Source organism: Dermacentor albipictus, chromosome 9, assembly GCF_038994185.2.
Source record: "Dermacentor albipictus isolate Rhodes 1998 colony chromosome 9, USDA_Dalb.pri_finalv2, whole genome shotgun sequence".
Lineage (NCBI taxonomy): Eukaryota > Metazoa > Arthropoda > Arachnida > Ixodida > Ixodidae > Dermacentor > Dermacentor albipictus.
Genome location: NC_091829.1, coordinates 77,193,396 through 77,217,575, shown reverse-complemented (window position 1 = coordinate 77,217,575; position 24,180 = coordinate 77,193,396). Strand labels below are relative to the sequence as shown.

The 24,180-nt window shown below is 46.2% G+C and overlaps 1 protein-coding gene across 18 annotated transcripts in view; it reads right to left on the bottom strand.

The window, feature by feature from the left end:
* LOC135921341 (uncharacterized) overlaps nucleotides 1-24,180 on the bottom strand; it is a 1,279,318-nt gene that overhangs the window by 443,397 nt on the left and 811,741 nt on the right. The window contains exon 6 of one of the 18 annotated variants that reach the window (XM_070524805.1): nucleotides 19,924-20,043. The exons of the other annotated variants lie outside the window; for them this stretch is intronic. Within the exon in view, the coding sequence (XP_070380906.1) occupies nucleotides 19,966-20,043 (78 nt within the window). The 3' untranslated portion in view covers nucleotides 19,924-19,965. Of the gene's footprint in view, nucleotides 1-19,923; nucleotides 20,044-24,180 lie in introns of those variants that run through there. 18 annotated transcript variants of the gene reach the window in all.

The window sequence follows — 24,180 nt, the reverse complement described above, 5'->3', positions numbered from 1 at the left end:
CATTCGACGTTTCACAACCTCACCTGGGCCGCACGTCGGAAGTGCGGCACTACATTGACACCGGTTCACATCAGCCGTTACGTCTACGACCATATCGCGTCTCTGCCGAAGAGCGTCGTGTCATTACCACCCAAGTCGAAGATATGCTGCGCCGTGATGTTATTCAACCTTCGCATAGTCCCTGGGCATCTCCTGTCGTTCTCGTTCGCAAGAAGGACGGGTCTATTCGCTTTTGCGTCGACTACCGTCGGTTAAATAAGGTAACGCGCAAAGACGTCTATCCTTTGCCGCGCATCGATGACGCCCTCGACAGTCTTCAGGGCGCAGAATTTTTCTCGTCCCTTGACTTGCGTTCAGGGTACTGGCAGGTCCCCATGGCTGCGGCCGATCGCCAGAAAACCGCGTTCATTACACCTGACGGTTTATATGAATTTAAGGTGATGCCTTTCGGGCTTTGTAACGCCCCTGCCACCTTTGAACGACTCATGGACAACACTCTGCGTGGCCTCAAGTGGTCTATATGTCTGTGTTACCTCGACGATGTCGTGGTTTTCTCGCCTGATTTTCCTACTCACCTGCTCCGCCTTAGACAAGTTTTGACCTGTCTAACGAACGCTGGCCTTCAACTCAACCTCAAGAAGTGCCGCTTCGCCGCGCGAGAGCTCACCATTTTAGGCCACGTTGTGTCCAAGCACGGCGTTCTACCCGATCCTGCAAAACTTCGAGCAGTCGCTGAGTTTCCGAAGCCTCAGACCATCAAAGAACTTCGAAGCTTCGTGGGCCTATGCTCATATTTCCGGCGCTTTGTTCGAAATTTCGCATCGATCATGGCGCCATTGACTCAGCTTCTACGCGGTGACGCCGCCCTCTCCTGCTGGTCCCCTGCATGTGACTCCGCCTTTGCTACGCTGCGTCGTCTGCTCATCTCCCCACCTATTCTTCGCCATTTCGACCCGTCAGCTGCAACTGAAGTACATACAGATGCCAGCGGGGTCGGTCTCGGCGCCGTACTCGCCCAACGAAAGGAGGGCTACCCCGAATATGTAGTCGCCTATGCGAGTCGCACACTGACGAAGCCTGAGGCCAATTACAGCGTGACCGAAAAAGAGTGCTTGGCTTTAGTATGGGCACTTAGCAAGTTCCGACCATATCTGTACGGGCGCCCATTCGACTTGGTCACAGATCACCATGCGCTTTGTTGGCTCGCCAACTTGAAAGATCCCACTGGCCGCCTAGCCCGTTGGGCACTACGCATCCAGGAGTACGATATTCGCGTCGTCTACCGCAGTGGACGCACACACTCCGACGCAGATGCCTTGTCTCGTTCACCTTTACCTCCAGACTCGGCCTGCGCAACAACTTCCGCACATTCCGTGTCATCCCTCGACATGGACTCCTTTGCAACCGCACAACGTCGTGACCCGTGGGTCGCTTCTCTTTTCGACTATCTTTCTGGATCGTCGACCATCCCTGTATCCCGAACCCTCCGACGCCAAGCAGTTCATTTTGCCATTCGTGACCAGCTGCTGCACCGACGCAATTACACTCCTGATGGTCGTCGGTGGCTTCTGGTGGTTCCCCGCAGCTTAAGGTCTCAAATATGTGCCGCTTTCCACAACGATCCGCAGTGTGGCCATGCCGGAGTCTTCAAGACGTACGAACGCATTCGCCACCGCTACTACTGGCGCGGCATGTACAATTTTGTACAGAAGTTTGTTCGGTGCTGTCTTGACTGTCAACGCCGCAAATCGCCGCCTTTACGCCCATCTGGTGCCTTGCAGCCGCTCCCATGCCCTGCCACACCCTTCGATCGCGTCGGCATCGACCTATACGGCCCACTTCCTATGACACCAGACGGCAATCGGTGGATCATCGTTGCTATTGATCATTTGACACGCTACGCCGAAACTGCTGCTTTACCAAGTGCTACAGCGCGGGATGTAGCCTCTTTCGTCCTACATCGCTTCGTGCTTCGACACGGCGCACCTCGGGAACTCCTCAGCGATCGCGGTCGCGCCTTCCTCTCCGAAGTCGTCGAAAGTTTGCTTTCGGAATGCCATATTATTCATCGGACAAGCACGGCATACCATCCACAGACTAACGGGCTCACAGAGCGATTTAACCGCACACTTGGTGATATGCTCTCTATGTACGTGGCGTCTGATCATGGTAACTGGGACCGCATCCTTCCATTCATCACGTTCGCGTACAACACCGCGATCCAGGCCACTACGGGATTTTCACCTTTCTTCCTCCTGTATGGCCGCGAGCCTACGCATACCATCGACACGCTCCTTCCATACCGTCCTGACGCCTCCGAGTGTCTACCTGTTTCCGACGTCGCCCGACAAGCCGAAGAATGCCGCCAGCTAGCGCGCTCCTTTACGGCAGAGCAACAGCAGCGCCAGAAAGAAAACCGCCTCGACACGCATGCAAGCACGACCTACGCTCCAGGCGTTCTTGTGTGGTTGTCGGTCCCTTTCCAAACGCCGGGGCTTTCCTCGAAACTCGTCCCAAAATTCGAAGGGCCTTACCGAGTCTTGGAGCAAACATCCCCGGTGAATTTTCTCATTGAGCCCCTGTCACCACCTGAAGACTTGCGCCGGCGTGGACGTGACATTGTCCACGTCTCGCGTCTCAAGCCCTACCACGACCCTCTGCCTCCCGATTCTTAAGGCGCCAGGATGGCTCTTTTTGTCCGGGGGGAGATTGTGAAGAAGAAGACGCGCCTCGCGGCACAGCCGCATTGCCAACGCGCGGCTCGTCTCGGCTCGCGCTGTTGATTGCTGGCGTTCGTTTGGACAGTGCTTCGGGCTGCTTCGCCGTTCCCGGCTGCTGTGCCGTTACATTAGGAGCCGCCAATAAACCTTTTCTCAATACAAAGACTTCAGTTTTGATAACTTGGGTCGGTGATGACGAACAAGCTATTCCTCATTACTCGTACGACTTAGTGTTTTGCTGCGAAGCTGTTAGGAGTTAGTTCCCCAGGCTCGTATCCTTGTCTAGACGCAGAACTATCATCATCAGCGTCATCGTCTTCTTCCACAGCTGGCTCGTAGGCCCCCATTGGCGCGCTCGTGCCACTGCTCCCACGTTCGTCATCTTCATTAATTAATTAGAAACACAAAGAGGTATCCAATTTTACAGCGACGCTGTTAAGGACTTGTTCTCCGGGGGATCGTATCCTTGTGTAGACGGAGTACTCGAAATGCGTGAGCCAATACTGAATATAGGGCAATGCCGGGCCGACCGGTGGTGGAGGTAAAGCAGGCGTGAAGCGAGCCGCGTTCGTCACCCGTTCCCGTAGACCGTGCAATGCCAGGCTGTAACGAGGCGGAGGTGAAGCACGCGTTAAGCACTCCCCATACGTGGGCCGTACCCGAAGGTGGTGCAATACCAGGCCGAGCCATGGTGGAGGTGCAGTTCCCCATTTAGGGCTCCACATGCACAGATTCGCTGGTCATCCTTCTTGACAGAGCGGATGGGCACTGAGTTCTTTTATTTAACTTAGGCTCGAATACACATTAGTGGAATTCTAGGCTCGTTAACGCAGTCGGCGCCAAAGTTATGCTGCCACGGCATCAATGGCCGTACGTGGTAAGTCTAGAAAAAGGCGCAGTGTGTTATCCTGCAAATACGACAAAGCCACTTTGACGCACCTTAACAGCTAAGCTAAATCGTATGAGCAGAGCAGCCAGGGCAGACTTCTGACTTCCGCTGCTGGCAAGAGCACGGTGCGCCCAAACACGAGCGCTCCTGTTGAGAGGCACCTGTGTGCACACCACACACCGTGATGCATAGGGTGGTCTTATCACAACGGATAGTGAACTTGCAACTACAAACGTCGGAGGTGTGGCTTTGGTCTCAATCCGTGTATCAACGAGCACCAACGGCTGCAACGCCACCGGTAGCCCACCCAATCACGCCAGCGTTGCAAAGTGCGCAGTGGTGGTCAGTTTTATGACTGCTAGAGTTTAGTTCCTTGTCTGTTTGTGCCTGTGTGCTTGTGTGCGTGCGTGCCTGCGTGCACGTTTGTGTGTGTGTTTGTGTAACTTCAGCAGAAACAAACTCCAAATCTATGATAAAAAATCGTTCTCATATATACAGCCATTAAGGGAATAATAGCACTTATTGCTTGTATTACGAGAAATGCATAAAGGTCAATCAAATTTATTTGTGTTCATTTCCTTCGGTGGAACAAGTTTCCCTTAATGCGCTTTATCATGGACTGCAACATGTTCGGTGATTTAACCTTTTCATAATGAAATTGGAATGGATTCCTACTGATGGGTCACCGCCCCTTTGTAACATTAAATTATTTATTGAGCCTTATTGGGACAGGAAGTAGTAATTTCATCACCACCTGTCAAGCCCGTGGTGATGAGCACTTCGCTCTAACGGAAAAATTCGCTATGGTCCGGCATTCGAACCCAGGACCAACACCCTTACAGGCGGTGGCCTAGCAATCGGAGCTAACCAGGAGTCTTGCAGATCACAGCGCGAGGGAGAATAAAGCGACAAATCGCAGCACAGGGGCACAGATTATGGCAAACTAGTTCTACGGAATCCCGCATGGATGAGGAAACATCATGAATGGGAAAAATTGTCATCCACCCGAGTGTAGCATGAAGTAACAAAGGTAATAGTTATGGCGTTGAAATATAAAGGTACAGCGTAATAAAATCACCTACATTTGTGCATTCTTCAATTGTTGATAAAAATGGTTACCAACGTAATTGGGCGGAATGCATAGGAATAATTTATTTGGGGATGAGAATAAAAGAGATGTATTTTTGTGGGATTAATGGCAGGTCTATTCGTTTTGCACCACTGTAACAAGTTATGAAGGTTACTATTAGGCGTGGATACTACCGTTGACAGACATTCGCATGAAATAATATTTGTTGTGTCGTCAGCATATAGAAGAGGTACAGATAAGAAGATATAGAGCTATTCAGTTAGAAGATGTGACGCCGTTAGATATCTGATAATTATCAAATAGGAAATGCAACCGGACCTAGATGTATCCTTGTGGTGCACCTAAATTACTCATTACGGGTTAAGAATAAGTATCGGAAAGACTAACCACTTGGTATCAGCCTCGTACGTGGTTGCATAATAGTAGTAAAGGAGGACCTCTTATACCTAATGAATGAAAGTAAACATTATTATTCTCGTGGTCAGTGCTCTCAGATGCCTTCGAAGAGTCTATAAATAAGGATCCTGCAAGTTTACCATCATCAACGTCTTTCTTTAACTGGTGAGTAAGGCATAGAAGTTCTAGGTCAGTAGAGTAACCGGATTGAAATCCATATTTGCATGCTCAAAAAATATTAAAGTTCTTTACATGTCTTATCAATCTTCGGTTATATTCTAAATGAAGCGTAAAACACAGATTGGCACATAGTTAAACAGTGATGAGTGATCGACTTTCTTATAAACTAGAGTAACCTTAAACCTACTACGTTTAAGCTCATGAGGAAAGGTGCCCGTTTCAAACGCGATAGCAATAAATTCAAGCAGAATAAATGACATTGATCTAGAAATTAATTTAACATGACCAGCATGAGCGTTGTCCAGCCCAGTGCTAGCTATTTTTAGATTGTTAATTACTGATACCACCTCATCAAGAGAGGTTGGAAACAAACGAAGTGATTGTGGAAGGGGCTTTGGTACATATAGGTTTTGTTCTGTTAGAGTGGACATATTAGGAAAGAAAAACTCGCGGAAAGCGTCGGCGATCATAAGCGGCTCTAAATATGTACTGCCATAGTGGGATATTTTAGCTATGCTGTCAGCTCCTTGCTTCCCATTCAAGAATGAATTCACTATTTGCCTTTTTTTGCAGGGTAACCACATTGTTATTCATAACACTTAGTTTTAGTTCTTAGAGCCGAGCAGAAAGAGCGTTGCAGAATTTCTTGGAGCACGCACGTAGGTTTATACCTAATGGCTGTCTTTTTTATTTTTCATAAAGGTTTTCTAGTCTGCGCCTAGCTTTTGTTGGACTATCGGTGACCCGTGGCTTTTGAGTTGACGCCTTTTTCCTTCTGCATTTGAGTATCTGAGAAGAGGAATCACAGTGTGATAACAACATTGTTAGAAATTGCGAGAATTCAACCTGCGGAACAGTGATGTTAAGAACGAAAAGCCAATCAGTATGAGATACAGCTCTTGAGAATCATTTTTATTTAAAAATGTGGAGTAAGAGTTGAGATAGTAAGTGTGTGCAAGAGCAGTGCACAGAAAGACGGGCAATGGTCACTAATGTCAGTTTCTTGTACTCCCGCATCTTGTGGGCTCAAAAGATTTGAGAATGCGTGATTTATTAGACTTCTGCACCCACCAAGAACAGAACGGGTAGTGACATTCGTAACCAAAATCATGAAAACAAAAAGATTACCCGACAGAACTAGGGCATGACTCCCTCAAGTTTAGATTCATATCACCCACAATAATGACACATTTGTTCTCTATGGATCGTTTTAACGTTATTTTTTTAAAGAAATACAAAGATCTGGAACTGAGCAAGAAGGTTAATGGTGAACGCAGTGAAAGGTGCAATTTCTGTTATCGGTGGTGAGAAAGTTCGGCTCGAATTGAAACCAAACTGATTCGAAGTTTTGTATATTTAACGGGAGGTCGAGTCTTCGTTTGTACGGGGTTCTAGACGAGATATAGACAGCTGCTTCACTGTGGTTACTGGGCTGGCTGTGGGTATAATCTGATTTAGATGAAGGGAAAGAGTACATGTTCTTATCCACTTCGTTTAGCCAGGTCTCTGAGGCAGGAATGACTGAGAAAGTGAAAGATTTGAAAGCATATTCCGGAAGTTCGGGATCGCAAAACATGCGGAACTCTTGCTTTCTTTTTATAGAATCGCTTTGTGAACCAATAGAATCGCTTTGTGCCTGCCGAAAGGGACGCACATGGAAGCAGATCGTGGCGCCTCAAAGCGCCAGCTGTAGCGACAGCACGAAGAAGTGGCACGCGGCACACGCGCGAAGCATTTCAGAGAAGTAGCTCTGTGCTTACCACACCGATACGCATATGGTATCCTTATCAAAGCGGACAGTGAACTTGCAACTATAAGCGTCGATGGTTTGCTTCGGTCTTATTCATCATCGAGCAGCAACGGCTTCAACGCGGCTAGTAGAACACCACCTCACGCCATTGCGAATTGCCTAGTGGCGGTTAGTTTTGTGCGTCTTGATACTTGAGTTTATTTGCTTCTGTTTGTGTGTGTGCACTTCGAGAGAAACACACTCCAAATATGTAATAAAATCTTTTTCTCAATTTAAATAATAATACTTATTGGTTCTGTTACGCAAGAAGCATAAAAGTAAGTCGAAATTTTGTCTTTTCCTTCTGCGAACCTAATCTTCGTCAACATGCTTGACCAACATGCTCAGATATTAAGTGAGTTAAAATTTTATAATTGGAATGGATTGCAACCGATAAGTCACCGCCCATCCGTATCGGTAAATACATAATGAATGAATGATCCTGTGAAGAGTTCGTGCAAAGAGAAAGAAATTGAGACAGAAATTGGTCATTTCACTACGGCGTGCTTCACACGTCGTAATGAAATCAATACACCCTTTAGAAATAGTCGAAGCACCCTAAGGTGAGCGCAATTCCATTATCGCCCGCATAGTTGAATGTCCAGGTTCCAGCTGTATTCAATACACATTTTTGAAATAAGCTTGCCACGGTGGCGCCCACACTTACATGATGATCATTGCTTCACAACAGCCAAGCGCCAAACGAAAAACCTTCCCTACTCCCTTCTGTGATCGCAGATGCCGAGCTATTCGACACCACCTTAAAAAAGCCTTGCAACGCTTTATGCTTTGTCATTTCACCGCACACGTTTGCAACTATCACATTCATTCCTCTACTACCTTCGGGCCCTGCAAGTATTAGTAGCAAATAAATAAAAATCGCAGCACGCCAATGTACTTCCTATGAGCAGTGAAGGCGAGAGCAATATTCTCCAATTGAACGCCGCTGAGCGGTCGTTCCAGTTTTGCTCTACGAATAATGCTCGCGTTAATGAACGTTCCGCCCACCAAGTATTCGGAGAGCAGACGACAAAGGTGGATTTCGCTGCCTTCTTTGCTCGTTCTGCTGTGTTTTTCCTCTCGCTTACTTCGTCTGCGGTGTACTACTGCAGACGGCCACGTTTCGCCACTGCCGAGGTTACGGCTGCCGACGACGTAGCCAGTTCAAACTCCACAGCTTTACATGCTCCCGGAGCCAGCATGCGACAGCCAGCATCACGAGTGTTCGAGATCCCCAAGTAACGTGCCGTCAACGTCTATCGGAATATAGGTGTCATTGTTCCACTGCTACATACGACGCCGACCTGTGGGCTCAACGGGCCATTTGACGCTTTCGCATCAAAATATAGGGAAGCATTCTAAGATGAGCCCGATGCCATTATCGCCTACAGAATTGAACGCAGGCGCCAGCATCAAGCGTTTATATTTTATTCAAGTTTTGTAATTTAATTGCAGTGTCATCGTGAACCTGTAGAAGCTTATCTAAATCACTACTGAGGAAATAGTCGCACGCACGTCAGGTGAATTTTTCTAAATAGCGCATAGTGGTGTTGACTCAGCTGACATCGGTGTTTAAATTTTTCGTATAGTAGCGGTCTCTTCTAACTGTCGCTGTGCTCTTAAGTGTTCATCCCACTATTCCCTGCTCGTAGTATTCATCTTCCAAATTTTATTTCATGATCGACAGTGTTAATAATTCGCCCTATAGTTGATAAATGTGTTTATTCAGTTATCCACAGTGCATGAAACAAAAGCCATCCCGTCTTTTCAGGCTCTTTCATACAGCACCAATGCACATCTGCGTCCGGCTAGATGCGTGCTCTAAGGAGGTTGAAAGCCCGTGTCCCGCCTATTGGTGGCACATTAAATATCTCCCGGTGGTCACAACGAATCCCGAGTCCCCCACTACGAAGTGCCCCATAATCAAATCGTGGTTTTGTCATGTAAAACTCGAGAATTCGATACGCAATATGTGCGCGCTCGCATGGCAGGCGCGTCAATGGGTAAAGTCTCCTGCGACACGCATTGCGTTTGATTGAAAAGGTGGCGACGCCAAGCGGACGCACCGTCATGTTCAGCTCAATCGGCTCTGTCAGAGCCAGGGCAGCGTTTCGAGTTCCGCTGCTTGCCTAAGCACTCTGCACACAAACATGGACTTTCCTGCTGAGCAGCTGCGGCAAAACCAAACCGATGTGCACACACTGAAGTCATCTGTGAATGCTGAACAATATTTCTTGTGCTCTCGAAGACGCCAGCAATCTGAGACGCCTTCACGGCAGTGCTTGGCCTTGGTACTGCTTGCAATGGTCTGGTAATAAGCTGGTAATATCCTGGTAATTCTATCAACGAGCTGGTAATCCTTTTTTTGATGGCAGAAGGCATACGCAAGGAACCCAAACACATATTATTGAACGCCGCAATTTGAACACAATATACCGAAGCATCTAGTAAGCGTACTGATTTCGTACAGGTCACATCATAATTGGCGTCTAGAAACTTAAAGTTTATTTTCTCTTTCTTGGTTTCCCAAGGAGCAATCAAGGAACCAATTGGCAGGATTTCTCGTCGCTTTCTCTCAACTACGAAGACTAAAGAGCAAACGTCTGGTACTCATCTCTACAGTGTGCTACAGGCGCGTGAAGTGGTGCCTACTAATAGGAAATTCTTTCTCTGCTCATAGATACACTATTCATGTTACACAGCGGCAGCTTAAACAATAACCATCGGTCCTCGTCGCTTTCTTCCATTCATTCTGAGCCGGCCCCTAGGGGCGCGTCCTTAAAGTCTGTCTGGTATCCAGCTTCTAGGAGTTAGTATCCATGTTCAGAATATTATTGTCTTTAAGATGAATTTCTTAGTTTAGTGATACGAGGCATTTTCCGTTTACGTGTTCTTAAAAGAATGCTAAAATAGGCCTTCCATCTAGTTTAACTGACAATTCATTCTGCAAAACTACATTTTTGGTCATTTTGCGGCACTAAGTTGTTTATAAGAATATAAAATAAAGTAAAAGTTCCGCTTTCTCAACATAGCGTATAAACTCCAGTTCTGGTACAGGTAATTGTGGCATCACAGATTCCAAAGTATATTTTTGTGGCTGAGGCGTTGCAGGGAATTAAATACTTTTGTAACCTGCTAACCTCAGTAAGTGATTCCTTTACAATACAACATTGCGCCTCAATACCGATGAAAATATAAGCCAGCCCTGAACAGACGCCGTCGTGAAAATTTATGACGTCACTGCGAGATGACGCAGGAATGCGAAGGCGGCTCTGTTACCCGACCTCCCTGTCGCCGACGTTCTGGTTACGTAGGCGTCATCTGACAGTAAGAAAGTCTTGGTATTGTGCAAGAGTAAGGTTTTTTCGCTTTTTCGTCTCTACGATTCACACAGAGCGTAAGCTTCTTTGCTTTGTGTTTCCAGACCTTTGTTAGATGTATACACAGGAGCATAAGATTGGCGCCCATTGCTGTTTGTAGCCTTAGCGCGCAATTTGCAGATCAAGGCACAAGGAGTAATTTTTAGCACGCCTGCAATAACATGCAATGCATTCAGTTTACACAGTGATATTTCACGTATATAAAGCTAATTAATGCAAAATAGCGCTTTTCTTTCATGCAAAGTAGACTTCAATTACCAATCGAACGACGTAAGCCCTTTGATTGAACAGCAATCGTAAAGGCAACACGGTAATTAGAATGACAGCGAGAAATCGCTTCTTGCCTGCCTCAGATCTGCGCAACAGGAGGACACAAATTATTGACACAAACACGAGAAACACTGCTTGTAACATTTCAAAATTTATTGCAACTCCTTGCTAGAAATCAACGAAGAAAACAAAATGCACAATCTAAACGTTGACCATGGTAAACCATATTTCATATTTACCGTGGCGTAGCGGCTTTGTGAGGGTTAATATCGGAAGGCGCAATGGCTATGGTGGCAACTATAGCTGCGAATGAATGTCCATATTCTTCGCAAAGCTGTCGGCTCAAGAAAAACCAATAAAGGTGCGGTGAATCTAGTATAGTTTGAGACGCACAGCCACTGGGTCACAGGAATTCACGGTAGTGTCTGTTTAACAGCCGGTCTTTAAGCGATATATTAATGGGGCAGCCCACACGCTTCCCTATCGCTCAGTTCGAGCCAGTGGATTTGTACGAACCTACCAATCAGTCAATTGATAGGCTAAATTCGTTTGCGGTTAGCCTCCACATAGGTAACCTGGTGAAGCGCAAATCCTTCAATCAGAGTGAACAGAGGGCGCACGGGGGTGTTGGATTCGAGTGAAACAGCGAAAAGGGAATTAGCTTCAAACTGTACGTCCGTATCCTCGCACCTTATTTAGCCGGCTATACCATTCCAGCTTTATCGTCTATTGTTAGGCCTGTCCTATCATTCTTGATAATTTCACTAACAAGCGCAATCTTATTGCAACTGATATGGCTGCTCAAACATCGAACCTACTTAGTATAGTTGTCTTATGCTTTGAAACCGCTATCAATGCTTCGCCTATCTGCCGAAACTTTGTTGTGACGTTTAACTAGCGTATTCGGGTGGGAATTTTAAAGCACACCGGCAGCGCCCTAAATATCGGGTAAAAGACCTAGTTAAGCGTTATTGCCAAGATAAGCAGTCTTCATATAGGATAAGGGAGAGAACTCATCACTACCTTATTTGGATGCTCTGGTTACATAGCTTGAAAAGTTTTTTCAGGCGAATGCCTAAGATCTCTGTTTCAAGGTCGTGTTGCGAGGTACCTCACGTGACCCAAGGAAGGCAAGAAGCGAATCAAAGCATATTTATCCGTGCACAGGAGATGATTAATGATCTGCAAAATTAATTATTGATAGATTAGCAATTGGATTAAATGAAATAAAGCGTAAAGCGGTCGATTAAAGGTAATTAAGCTGTATTAAGAAACTTTTTGGTGGATTAAGATCCAATAAAGTGAATTACGGCGGATTACGGAGAGGTAAGGTGGATTAATGTGAAAAACCGTAGGCTATACAAGGGTTTTGCCTTCGTGTCTCTTAGGAGATAGGTAAGAACACGTGAAACGTTTTTTGATCCTCTTTAACCAGGTTCTCAAACAACCGTACGAATATAATTAAAATAATTACTAAATACGGGACTTCCTTGAATTTACACCTTCTTTCGACACCCATCAGGAGCATTAACTTCAATGGCAAAACTTTATAGACATACTATTGCGCCATATTTGACAATGTATACATAAGAATCAAAGTAAAGCATGAAGTACTACATAAATGTTTCTCTGTGTCTCGGCTAGCATTCATCATAGTTATATATTAAGGCAAAAGTGGACGGAGTAGGCAGAGCAAGCACAGTGGCTAGGCATTATAGCTTATGTTTGTGTGTGCACATAGGCACCTGGCTCTATGAACACAGTTTTTGCTTTTCCACTTCAGGTAGTCTGTATTAGGACTTCAGTTTGGTAACACGGATTGATGCTGTAGGAAAAAACTTAAAAGACGCTTAACCTTCGCCTTCAAGAGTGGAACGCCATAGCGTTATCCCAACCCGTTCACACCACCCACTCATTCTCTCGGCATGCTCTAGAGTCACGCAAAGACGAAACGTGCGCCTGAGCAAGCGCAACGAACTGAAAAACTCGGTATCTCGGAGGGAGAAATGATCTACGCGAGCCAAATGTCGTGACCAGCACGGACAGCCGGGCTGCGACGCGCCATGAAAGCGAACGCGATCTTGGGACTGACGCCTCGATGGGATCGTCGTCTATCTCGCTTGGGAGCACCAGGCAGACGCATGATTCCTCGCCTGCAGCACGGCACACATCGCAGGGGACGCTTTCCCACCAGACGCGCTACGGCATAGCGATCACGTCAGAGCTGTTGCGCATGGGACGCTGCACCTACTCACTAAGGAGCTAAAAGTCTGCAGAGGGTGAGACTCTATAGGGGAAGGACGTAGTTTTTTTCCCTTCTGTTTCACCCTTACAATGGGTAGGCCACGTGTCGTCCGAACTGTGGAAGAACAGAGCGCATTCAAAGAGCAACGGCCGGAACATAACCGGGAATGTGCGCGGTAACGGCGCGGCGCACAGAATGCCGACAAAGCTCGTGCTGCAAACGCCAAGCCTGAGCACGTCGCCAGACAAGACGAAGCACATCGCAAGGCGGAGAATGCTGCCCAGTTACATCGGCGCAAATGTGTCAACGTCGATCGGTTAAAGGGTGCGAATGTCAGGTTCCAACTAGATTTTCTGGACCGCAACTTCCGCGTCAGTTGCAAGGTGTATGACGGACTGTGGTCTGACAATGAAATTGCTGCGGTCGCCACCATGACGGACGAAAAGAAGCGGCAGCATGCGCTGAATGTGTTAATGCGGTGTTTTCCTGACCAGTGCGTGTCCGATTTTCGCCTCTGTGGTACATGTGGAGATGTTCTCCCGAAGGGTGCCATTCCGCGTTTGGCCAAGGCGAATGGTTACGTGATTCCACCCGTACCGACGCACCTTCTGAAGCTCGACGCTGTGGATTAACGGCTTGTCTCGCCATGCCTCCCCTTCATGCGCATCAGATGTTTGACTCATGGTGGTGGGCACTTCAGAATAAAGGAACGTGTCATGAACGTGGCCTTTGATGTTCAGTGGAGGGTTAACACTCTTCCATGGTACGTTGACAACAACATGTCCGTCGAAGTACACATCAAGTGTCATCTCTTTGCGAAGTTTGAAGCACACGAAACAGTGCCGTGGTAGAAGAGAAAGAAGATGACAACAGATTGCTTGCGCGCAGGCAAATTCAGTGCTGAATGGAAGACGACGACGTCGAGGATCATGAAGAACACGAACGCACGGCACATAAAGGTAATACAAAAAATGTGACCCAAACGGGAAAGTGTATGGAGTTCCCAGGGGCCATTAAGGAAAATACAAACCGGCCAAGGGGGCAGAAAGGAAGGCGCGCTCAGGGAAGAGCGGTAGAGCTCGAGGAAGTAGTGCAATGGTGAAGATAGGCAACAGGATCGGGAGCTGTAAACGGGCCGTGGGGTTACGGAGCCGAGCCACCAGGGCTTCGCCCCAGTGGGGCCTCTTGCCATCTCGTTCCCAGGCGTCGCTACTCTTCCTGAGCACGGCCGCCGAACTACACTACCCGAGGCCGGCGAATTTCTGCGCCCGCAGGCAGAGTGCGAGCAGTCGGGCTACGGGCCTGAGTTTGCACCCAGTTACCAGGCCGAGACGCCGCCTCCACCTGCCCATGTCACCAAGCCACCTGCGTCCCACCTGCAATCCTGAGCTGCCGCCTTGTCGTTGGCTCATCGGTCAACTACATCGACATTGTGGTGACACGAACGCCACTTTTTTTTTTGAAGCCTCGTCTCCACCCCTCCGCGTTGAACTAATGCGTGCACGCTCACACTCATATTCTGCCCCCATCGCGAGTGCTGTGGCTACTGTTATGGCTCTCATTGTATTTTCTTTCTTATTATGAGTTTTTCAATGGGTGGTTATTTCATGTGTCCCTATTCTCGTTTATTGCATTAAAACTGTCGCATGCATCTTGGAAAAAGCAGCTTTGTCCTCAGCTGAGTTTCTGTAGGCTCCCCCTTTGGGAACCATCTGCAAATATTAATCACACTGCTGTCGATGCCCGGTTACAAGAAGGGTCCCGTGAAGAAGCGCAATGTAAAGGCCTGGCTCAACATTCTGGTGAACTTTCCATCATACAAGCATCATAATGCGCACGGTGACTAGCAGATGCTGCATAAGATTCCATAGAAAGATGAAATAAATGGCGAAGTACAAGACAATATTGAGAAGATATCGCCTTCTCAATATCTTTTCACTAGAAGAACAAGACGCAATTAGTCAGGCTATCGAGTACGACGACGCAGAGAGCCACGTTGCCGGCCTGGAGATGTATGCGCATCACGTGGCCATACACTCGGGTATAATAACACACATATACACAGCTTCGCTGGTCACCCATCTTCATAGAGTGGAATCACTTTGAATTTTTTTAAAGCTGAGCAGAAAGTGAGTTCCAGAATTTCTTGTACCGCGTACGTAGGGTTGTATTGAATGGTTGTCTATTTGCTTTTCAATAAGGGCCTTTTGTGTGCGTGCATGGCTTTTATCATACTACCAGTGAAGCAGGGGTTTCGAAGTGTCGCTACTTACTTTTGCATCTGCGCATTTTAGAGTAGGAATGAGAGTGTGATCAGAAGTTTCTCAGAAAACGGGAGAACCTGCGGATCGTTGGTGTGAAGAACGAAATACTAGTCAGTATGAGAATGTTCTTGTTTTTTATATGAAATTTGGTGAAAGCGTTTGTATAAGAATAGTGCGCAGATATATAGTCACGAAAGACGAGAAAATAGTAATATCAGTCTCAAGTATTCCCGCATTAGGTGGATTCAATATATTAGGCAATGCTTGATCAATCGAGTACTAGAATCCGGAAGAACTGAACGAGTAGGGACATAATTAAGACAGCAATAACCAAAACCTTGAAAACAATATGAATAACTGAGGGAGCTCAAGGATGATGTTCATATTATCCGTAATTATGACACTTTTGTTCGCCATGTAAATTTTCATTATATTTTTGAAAGAAATACAAATATCTGGCGCTCAGAAAGAAGGTTAACGGCAAATGCAACCAAAGATGAAATTTTCATTATGGGTGTTGAGAAAGTTAGGATGAAATTCCGACGAAACTGATTGGCAGATCTTATATTTAGCCTGAGGTCTATTCTGCGTTTGTATGGGATTCCAGTGAAGATACGAACACCTCCTCCACCGTTGTTACTGGAGAGTCTGTCGGTATACTCTGATTTACATGAAGCTAAAAAGCAACAGTTTTTATCCACTTCGCTAAGCCATCTTTCCGAGACAACAACGATTGAAATGGGGAAACGAAGAGTTGAAAGCAGGTTCTGAAAGTCATCGTAGTGTTTGCGCAGGTTGCGCGCATTGAAATGGATGAGAGTGATTACCTTTCTGAAGCAAGTCATCTAAGTCACTCGTCGTCATTGTGCCTAGATGGAAGAAACGGGTTAAGGCGGGCACCAAATAAAACGCTGATTACCTAATGAGCACTAGGTCTTATTCATCGGCAATGTGGTACATCCTGGCTTTCTAGGCTTTCCTGGATTTAATTTTCAATGAAATTGCTATTTCTGTTGCTGTTTTATGCGAAGCATATTACGAGGGCTCAACCCAGCTCCTCAGGCGCGGCGGTGACCATGAAATCACGTGACACCGTGACGTCACGACAGAGGAGAAGTGGCTTTGGCTCAACTCTTGCAAGACGGGCTGGGTGGGAATCGAACCAGGGTCTCCGGAGTGTGGGACGGAGACGCTACCACTGAGCCACGAGTACAACGCTTCAAAGCGGTACAAAAGCGCCTCTAGTGAATGCGGTGTTGCCTTAGAAACGCGCTGTTTCTAAGGCGTGCGTCTCTTGCTCAGGCGCACATTTTGTTGCCGCGCCGAACGCTGCTTTGCTCGACGCTCACCGCGTCCAATGCGGGGCGCGTAGTCGCTGCCCTGTAGCCCATTGTCTTACACCCCTTGGCGGGTCGACGGGAACGCTGTCGCTTTCCACTCTTGAAGGCGAAGAAGTAATGCATGAGTTGTTTCTTCGTCTAGCCGAACCAAATATAGCCAAGCAACAGCAGTTCACCAGGCTAAACAGTGGTTCAACAACTAAAATAAAGGCTAGTATGCTTCGCATCCTGGGCTTAACCTTACCTAAGCCACAGCCATTTTTTCCAAACCCAGCGCCTTTGTAAAAAGCGCGTTACTTCGCGGTTACTTACTGACAAATTCGTCCTTCTTTAGCGCGCACAGAATCTGGCTACGATGTTTTCTCCTCTTTAGCTTTTGTAGGCACTAGATGGGCGACATCATGGTAAGCCGCTATTGCTTCTTTGGAACAATACCTTGATTTGGCCGAGATGGTTCATCTTGACAGTTTTCGTAAAAACGCGCTACAGACGAAAACGAAGTGGAAGGAGCACATACTACAGGACTGGCGCAAGACTGGTGCATGACTGCGAAGCAGTGCCCCCCTTGGGTGCAAGCGGGGGCCCTTTCCTCAACACTGTTTCATTTTAGAGTATTGTTCCAGCTCAGCCACGCTTTGGGAGAGCGCTTTCTCCTCAAATTTGAGCTTTGTGTTATCACTTGTAAGCTTGAACTTTTCATCCCGCCGTGTCTGAATGATGTGATCTTAGCAACTTAAACTTGCTTCCAGGTTTTCTAATGCTTTCTTTCTTTTAGTTCCACATCATCACACCCAGTGAAGTGCAACTTTAGCTGAAATTTGCCGAGAATGTCATTAGTAAATTGCCTGTTTTAAGTTTATAGTTTAGACTGAATTGCTTCAATAGTGTCGGTAGGCTCTGAATGTCTCAGCATCATTCGGCTCCCAACAAAGCGGCAACCAGTCAACTTGGTACAAAAGAAAAGAAAGGGAAAAATAAAATGTGATAGCAGCGATAGCGAGCTGGCAACAAGCAGAACATAGAGCAAAACGTTTCTTAAACAGTAACCTGCACTTGCAGGCAATATACGTTCGGGAATGCTTCTCTCACCGTCGCAGCCACCATTGAAGCCTCTGTGCGAGTCTTGCTTCTTATAAGCGGTGCTCAGACAATCCGACGGCACCTGTTGGACTTGCAGGAAGTTGTCGTCAACGGAAGCTAGTAATTACTTCCTACGTGCTAATGACCATAGGCAGCAGGCCGTGATTGCTGCACATGCAGAGGAAGTACGTGAGCCAATGCTTGTTGCATCGACATTGCCGCAAGCCTGTATAAAAGTTAAACGTATATATGCCTGGTTGAGGTATTTCAGGGCAATAAATGTTCTCACAACTTGCTAACCTCAGCATTTGGTTCTTTTAGAAAATAATATTGCCCATATTTACCGATGTAAAAATGAGCTTGGCCCCAACAGAATTCTTCGGGAAAATTAATGACGTCATTGCGAGCTGGCGCAGGAATTTGAAGGTGGCGTCACCGTTCAACTTCTGCTTCGGCGTCATTTTGTGTCCGTAGTCTTCATCTGTCACTAGGACGGAGGTTGTCTTGGTATGGTGCAAGAGTAGTTTTTTTCTCTTTCTTGTCTCTATGTTTCTGAGAGCGTGAGGTTTCTTTGCTTTGCGTAAGTTTTCAGACCACTGTTGCTTGACGGAAAACGAGCATGATTGGCGTTCATTGGTGCTTGTAGCCATAACGTGTGTACCTTGAGACGTTCTAACCCATTTTTGGCATGTCTCAGAGTAACATTCAATTCAATTCAATTCAAGAAGCGACCAATCGTTTCTTGTCTGTCTGAGAATCGCGGAACACCAGAACACAAAACCTAGAGGCGAATTCCGGCGAATACTGCCTCTATTCTCACCAGATCTTCTGAAGCTCTTCACGAGAAAACAACCAACTAAAACTCAACACTCAAACTTAAGATTGACACAAGTTAAGCATATTTCAGATTGCAATTTTCGCATGTCTCTGAGTAACATTCAATTCACTTCAATTCAATTCAAGAAGCGACCAATCGCTTCTTGTCTGTATGAGAATCGCGGAACACGAGAATGCCGGCGAATACTGCCTCTATCCTCGCCAGCTATTCTGAAGCACTTCACGAGAAAACAACGAAGTAAAACTCTATGCGCAAACTTAAGATTGACACAAGTTAGGTATATTTCAGATTTTCTATGGAATAGTGACTTGGCGAGGGTAAATATCGGGAGGCGCAAGAGTTACAGCGTCAACTACGCTGCGAATGAGACTCTATAATCGTTGCTGCGCTGTCGCCACAAAGCACGAAAAGAACGCGATTAATTTTGTTCACTTCAAGAAGCAAGGCCGCTGCGTCACAGGCATTCAATATAGTGTCTGTCTGAAAGCTGGTTTTAAGCTAAAGTGCTTAAAGGGCCACCCACGCCACTCGCTGAGGTGCGCTTCGTGCCAATGGATTCGGAGCAAATATTCATTCGGTCAACCATCGTAGGTTAAATTCGTTTGTGGTAACTCTTTGCATACGTACCCTGATGCAGCAAACAAAACTTCAGTCAGTGAACAGCGGCCGCAGGGCAAAGTTGGAGTCGAGTGAACACGCAACAAAGGGATTAGCACAAATATGTGTGTCAGCGTCATCGTTTCTTCCTGAGAGGGCTGAATCATTCCTGCTATATCGCCCCTTATTTAGCTGCTGATATACTCGCTTATTTAATGATAATCCGAAATCTTTCTGCAATTGACACGGCTGATGAAGCAGCCTGCTGTAGTTCCTGCAGTTGTCTAATACTTTGCGACCGCTATGAATGCTTCGCGTTTCGTGCAAAACGACATAAGCAAACGACATTTTCATTTTCATACTCCGCAATTCTCTTTATATAGGTTTGAAGTTACTTTTCACTCTCGTCGTAGCAAGGTAGCAGCGCTCGTAAAAAACCACCCGCATATGTCCTAATTAGTAAAGAAGTGCGTCTTTGGATTTACAGATGCTTTCGACACTCATCATGAGCAAGTACACATGAATGGCATACCTTCAGGCATTCATTAATGTTAAATTTAGTGATATTTGACTAAAGAACCTAAAGGAAGCACGAAGTATCATATCTCGTTTTGCCTGTTTCTTGGCAGGCTTGCGCCATAATTATTTATTGAGACAGAAATACCTAGAATACTCAGACAAAGCACGGTGGCTTAGCATTTTAGCTTATGTTAGCAGCACGTATGGACATTGGCTCCATCGACATCACTCACCGGCGTCCTTCAAGTTCAGTTTTGATGATGGATCGGTCATGTTGGACAATCAGTGATTTATTGCCTCCTTTCATTTCAACGGAATACACATAAGCTACAGATAGAGGAAGTCTATGCTCGTTCATGCAGTTGGCGTCACCGTTCCGCTGTCGTGGCATCCAGCCCATGCATGGCCGAGGGTTGTAGGTCACAAGAAAGGCGCTTCGCGTTTGGCTGCAAAAACCAGAAAGCCAAGCGGACACACGCTAAAAAAAATGGGGTCTATAGTGTAAACAGGAAAGCCTTCTTAATTGCGCTACAGGCGAGAATACTGCCAACACAAACATGAACGCTCCATCTGAGAAGTGGCCGTGTGCTTACCACACCGATATGCATAAGGTATGCTTATCAAAACGGAAAGTTAACTTGCAACTATAAGTGTCAATGGTTTTGCTTCGGTCTCATTCAATGCATCATCGAGCAGCAACGACTGTGACGCGGCTAGTAGCACACCGCCTCACGGCATTGCGAACTGCCTAGTGGCGGTTAGTTTTGTGCGTTTTTATGCTTGAGTATATTTGCTTCTGTTTGTGTGTGTGCAATTCCAGAGAAACACATTCCAAATATGTAATAAAATCTCTTTCTCAAACTAAACAATAATACTTATTGGTTCTGTTACGCAAGAAGCATAAAATAAATCCAAATTTCGTCTTCTTTTCCTACTGAGAACCTAATCTGCGTCAATATGCTTGATCAATATGCTCAGATATTATGTGAGCTAAGATTTTATAATGAAATTGGAATGGATTGCAGCCGATAAGTCAACGCGCATCCGTAACGGTGAATGCATAACGAAAGAAATGATCGTGTAAAGAGATCATGCAAGGAGAAAGAAATTGAGACAGAAATTGGTCATTTCACTACAGCGTTCTTCACACGTCGTAATGAAATCAATGCACCTTTTGGAAGTATTCTAAGCACCCTAAGGTGAGCCCTATGCCATTATCGCCTGTAGATTTAGATGCCCAGTTTCCAGGTGAATTCAATACACATTTTCGAAGCAAGGTCGCCACCGTGTCGCACTAACTTCTATGCTGATTATTGCCTCGCAATAGCAAGCACCAAATTGAACAATCTTCCCTTCTCCACTGCTGCCATCGCAGATGGAGAACGATTCAACATCGCCTTAGAAAATCCCTTGCAACGCTTTATGCGTTGTTATTTCACTGCACACGTTCGTAACTATCCCATTCATGCTTGTACTGCCTTCTGGCCCTGGAAGAGTTCAGAGTAAATAAATAAAAATTGGAGTATACCCCAGCACTTCCTATGACTAGTGATGGCGATAGCATTATTGTCCAATAGAACACCGCTGAGCGTCCTTCGAGTTTTGCGGGACGAGTAATGTTCGCCTTAATGCACGTTCAGCCCACCATGTATTCGGAGTGTTCACGACCAAAATGGATTTCGCTGGCTGCCTCTTTGCTCATTCTGCTGCGTTATTCCTTTAGCTTGCTTCGTCTTCTGTGTACTAGAGTGGACGGCCAGGTTTCGCTACTTCCGAGGTTGCGGCTACCGACGACGTAGGCGGTTCAGACACCGTAGCGGCACGTGCTGCACGAGCCAGCAAGCGGGAGCCAGCGCCACGAGCGTGCGAAACCCACTCGTGGCGTGTCGTCAAAGTCATTGTTCCGCTGCTACATACGACGCCGACCTGTTGGCTCAATGGGCCATTTGACGCTTTCGCATCAAAATATAGGGAAGCATTCTAAGATGAGCCCGATGCCATTATCGCCTACAGAATTGAACGCAGGCGCCAGCATCAAGCGTTTATATTTTATTCAAGTTTTCTAATTTAATTGCAGTGTCATCGTGAACCTGTAGAAGCTTATCTAAATCACTACTGAGGAAATAGTCGCACGCACGTCAGGTTAATTTTTCTAAATAGCGCATAGTGGTGTTGACTCAGCTGACATCGGTGTTTAAATTTCTCGTATAGTAGCGGTCTCTTCTAACTGTCGCTGTGCTCTTAAGTGTTCATCCCACTATTCCCTGCTCTTAGTATTCATCTTCCAAATTTTATTTCATGATCGACAGTGTTAATAATTCGCCCTATAGTTGATAAAGGTGTTTATTCAGTTATCCACAGTGCATGAAACAAAAGCCATGCCGTCTTTTCAGGCTCTTTCATACAGCACCAATGCACATCTGCGTCCGGCTAGATGCGTGCTCTAAGGAGGTTGAAAGCCCGTGTCCCGCCTATTGGTGGCACATTAAATATCTCCCGGTGGTCACAACGAATCCCGAGTCCCCCACTACGAAGTGCCCCATAATCAAATCGTGGTTTTGTCATGTAAAACTCGAGAATTCGATACGCAATATGTGCGCGCTCGCATGGCAGGCGCGTCAATGGGTAAAGTCTCCTGCGACACGCATTGCGTTTGATTGAAAAGGTGGCGACGCCAAGCGGACGCACCGTCATGTTCAGCTCAATCGGCTCTGTCAGAGCCAGGGCAGCGTTTCGAGTTCCGCTGCTTGCCTAAGCACTCTGCACACAAACATGGACTTTACTGCTGAGCAGCTGCGGCAAAACCAAACCGATGTGCACACACTGAAGTCATCTGTGAATGCTGAACAATATTTCTTGTGCTCTCGAAGACGCCAGCAATCTGAGACGCCTTCACGGCAGTGCTTGGCCTTGGTACTGCTTGCAATGGTCTGGTAATAAGCTGGTAATATCCTGGTAATTCTATCAACGAGCTGGTAATCCTTTTTTTTTGATGGCAGAAGGCATACGCAAGGAACCCAAACACATATTATTGAACGCCGCAACTTGAACACAATATACCGAAGCATCTAGTAAGCGTACTGATTTCGTGCAGGTCACATCATAATTGGCTCTAGAAACTTAAAGTTTATTTTCTCTTTCTTGGTTTCCCAAGGAGCAATCAAGGAACCAATTGGCACAATTTCTCGTCGCCTTCACCTACCTACGAAGACTAAACAGCAAACGTTTGATACTCTTCTCTACAGTGTGCTTTCTAATGCGGCGCGTGAAATGGGGCACACCGATAAGAAATTCCTTCTTTGCTCATGGATACACTGTTCATGTTACACAGCCGCAGCTTAAACTATAACCATCGGATCTCCTCGTCTTCTGCCATTCATTCTGAGCTGGCCCCTACGCGCATCCAATAAGTGCGTCTGGTATCCCACTTCTAGAAGTTAGTATCCGTGTTCAGAATATTATTGTGTTTAAGATCACTTTCTTTATTTATTGATACGACCCATTTTCCGTTTATGTGTTCTTAAAAGAACGCTCAAATTGGCCTTACATCTGGTTTAACTGAGAATTCATTCTGCAAAACTACAATTTCGGTCATTTTGTGGCAATAAGTTGTTTATAAGAATATAAAATAATGTCAAAGTTCCACTTTCTCAACATAGCGTATAAACACCAGTGATGGTATAAGTAATTGTGGCGTCAAAGATTCCAAAGTACATTTTTGTGGTGGAGGCGTTGCAGGGAATGCTTCTGTAACCTGCTAACCTCAGTAACTGATCCCTTTATAATACAACATTGCGCCTCGATACCGATAAAAATATGAGCTGGCCCCGAACAGGCATCGTCGTGAAAATTTATGACGTCGCTGTGAGATGACGCAGGAGTTCGAAGGTGGCTCAGTTACCCGACTTCCCTTTCGGCGACGTTTTGGTTACGTAGGCGTCATCTGACAGAATGAAAGTAGTACTATATTTTTAACAGTCACCGGTGTTTGCTCGTCCTGTATTCGACATGCCTTGTACTTGAAATCGACGTTATATTTTTCGTAATAACAGGCATAAGTGGGGACTGTCTCCGAAAAGGTTTCCACTGAGAAGCCACTCCTAGATCCGCGACACCTTCGATGAAAGACGAAATCTCGCGGTGGTGGTGGTGGTCGTCGTTGTGGTGGTGGTGGTGATTGCGGTGGTGATTTCAGATTGCTCTAGCACCGCCCCGAATGTTTTGTAAACGCCAAATAAGCGTTACTTGTAGCCCAAACAGCCTTCATTGCTGATAAGGAAACGACATCATCATTTTCCTACACGACAATTCTCGTTATAGAGGTTTGAAGCTATTTTTTACTCTCGTCGTAGCAAGATAAGAGCGCTCTAAAAAAACCACCCGAATATATCCTAATTAGTAAATAAGTGCGCCTTTGAATTAACAGGTGCTTTCGACACACATCATGAGCAAGTACACATGAATGGCATACCTTCAGGCATTCACTTCATTTACATTTTGTGATATTTGACTAAAGAACCCAAAGGAAGCACGAAGTATCGTACGAACTTTTGCCTGTGTCTTGGCAGGCTTGGATCGTAATT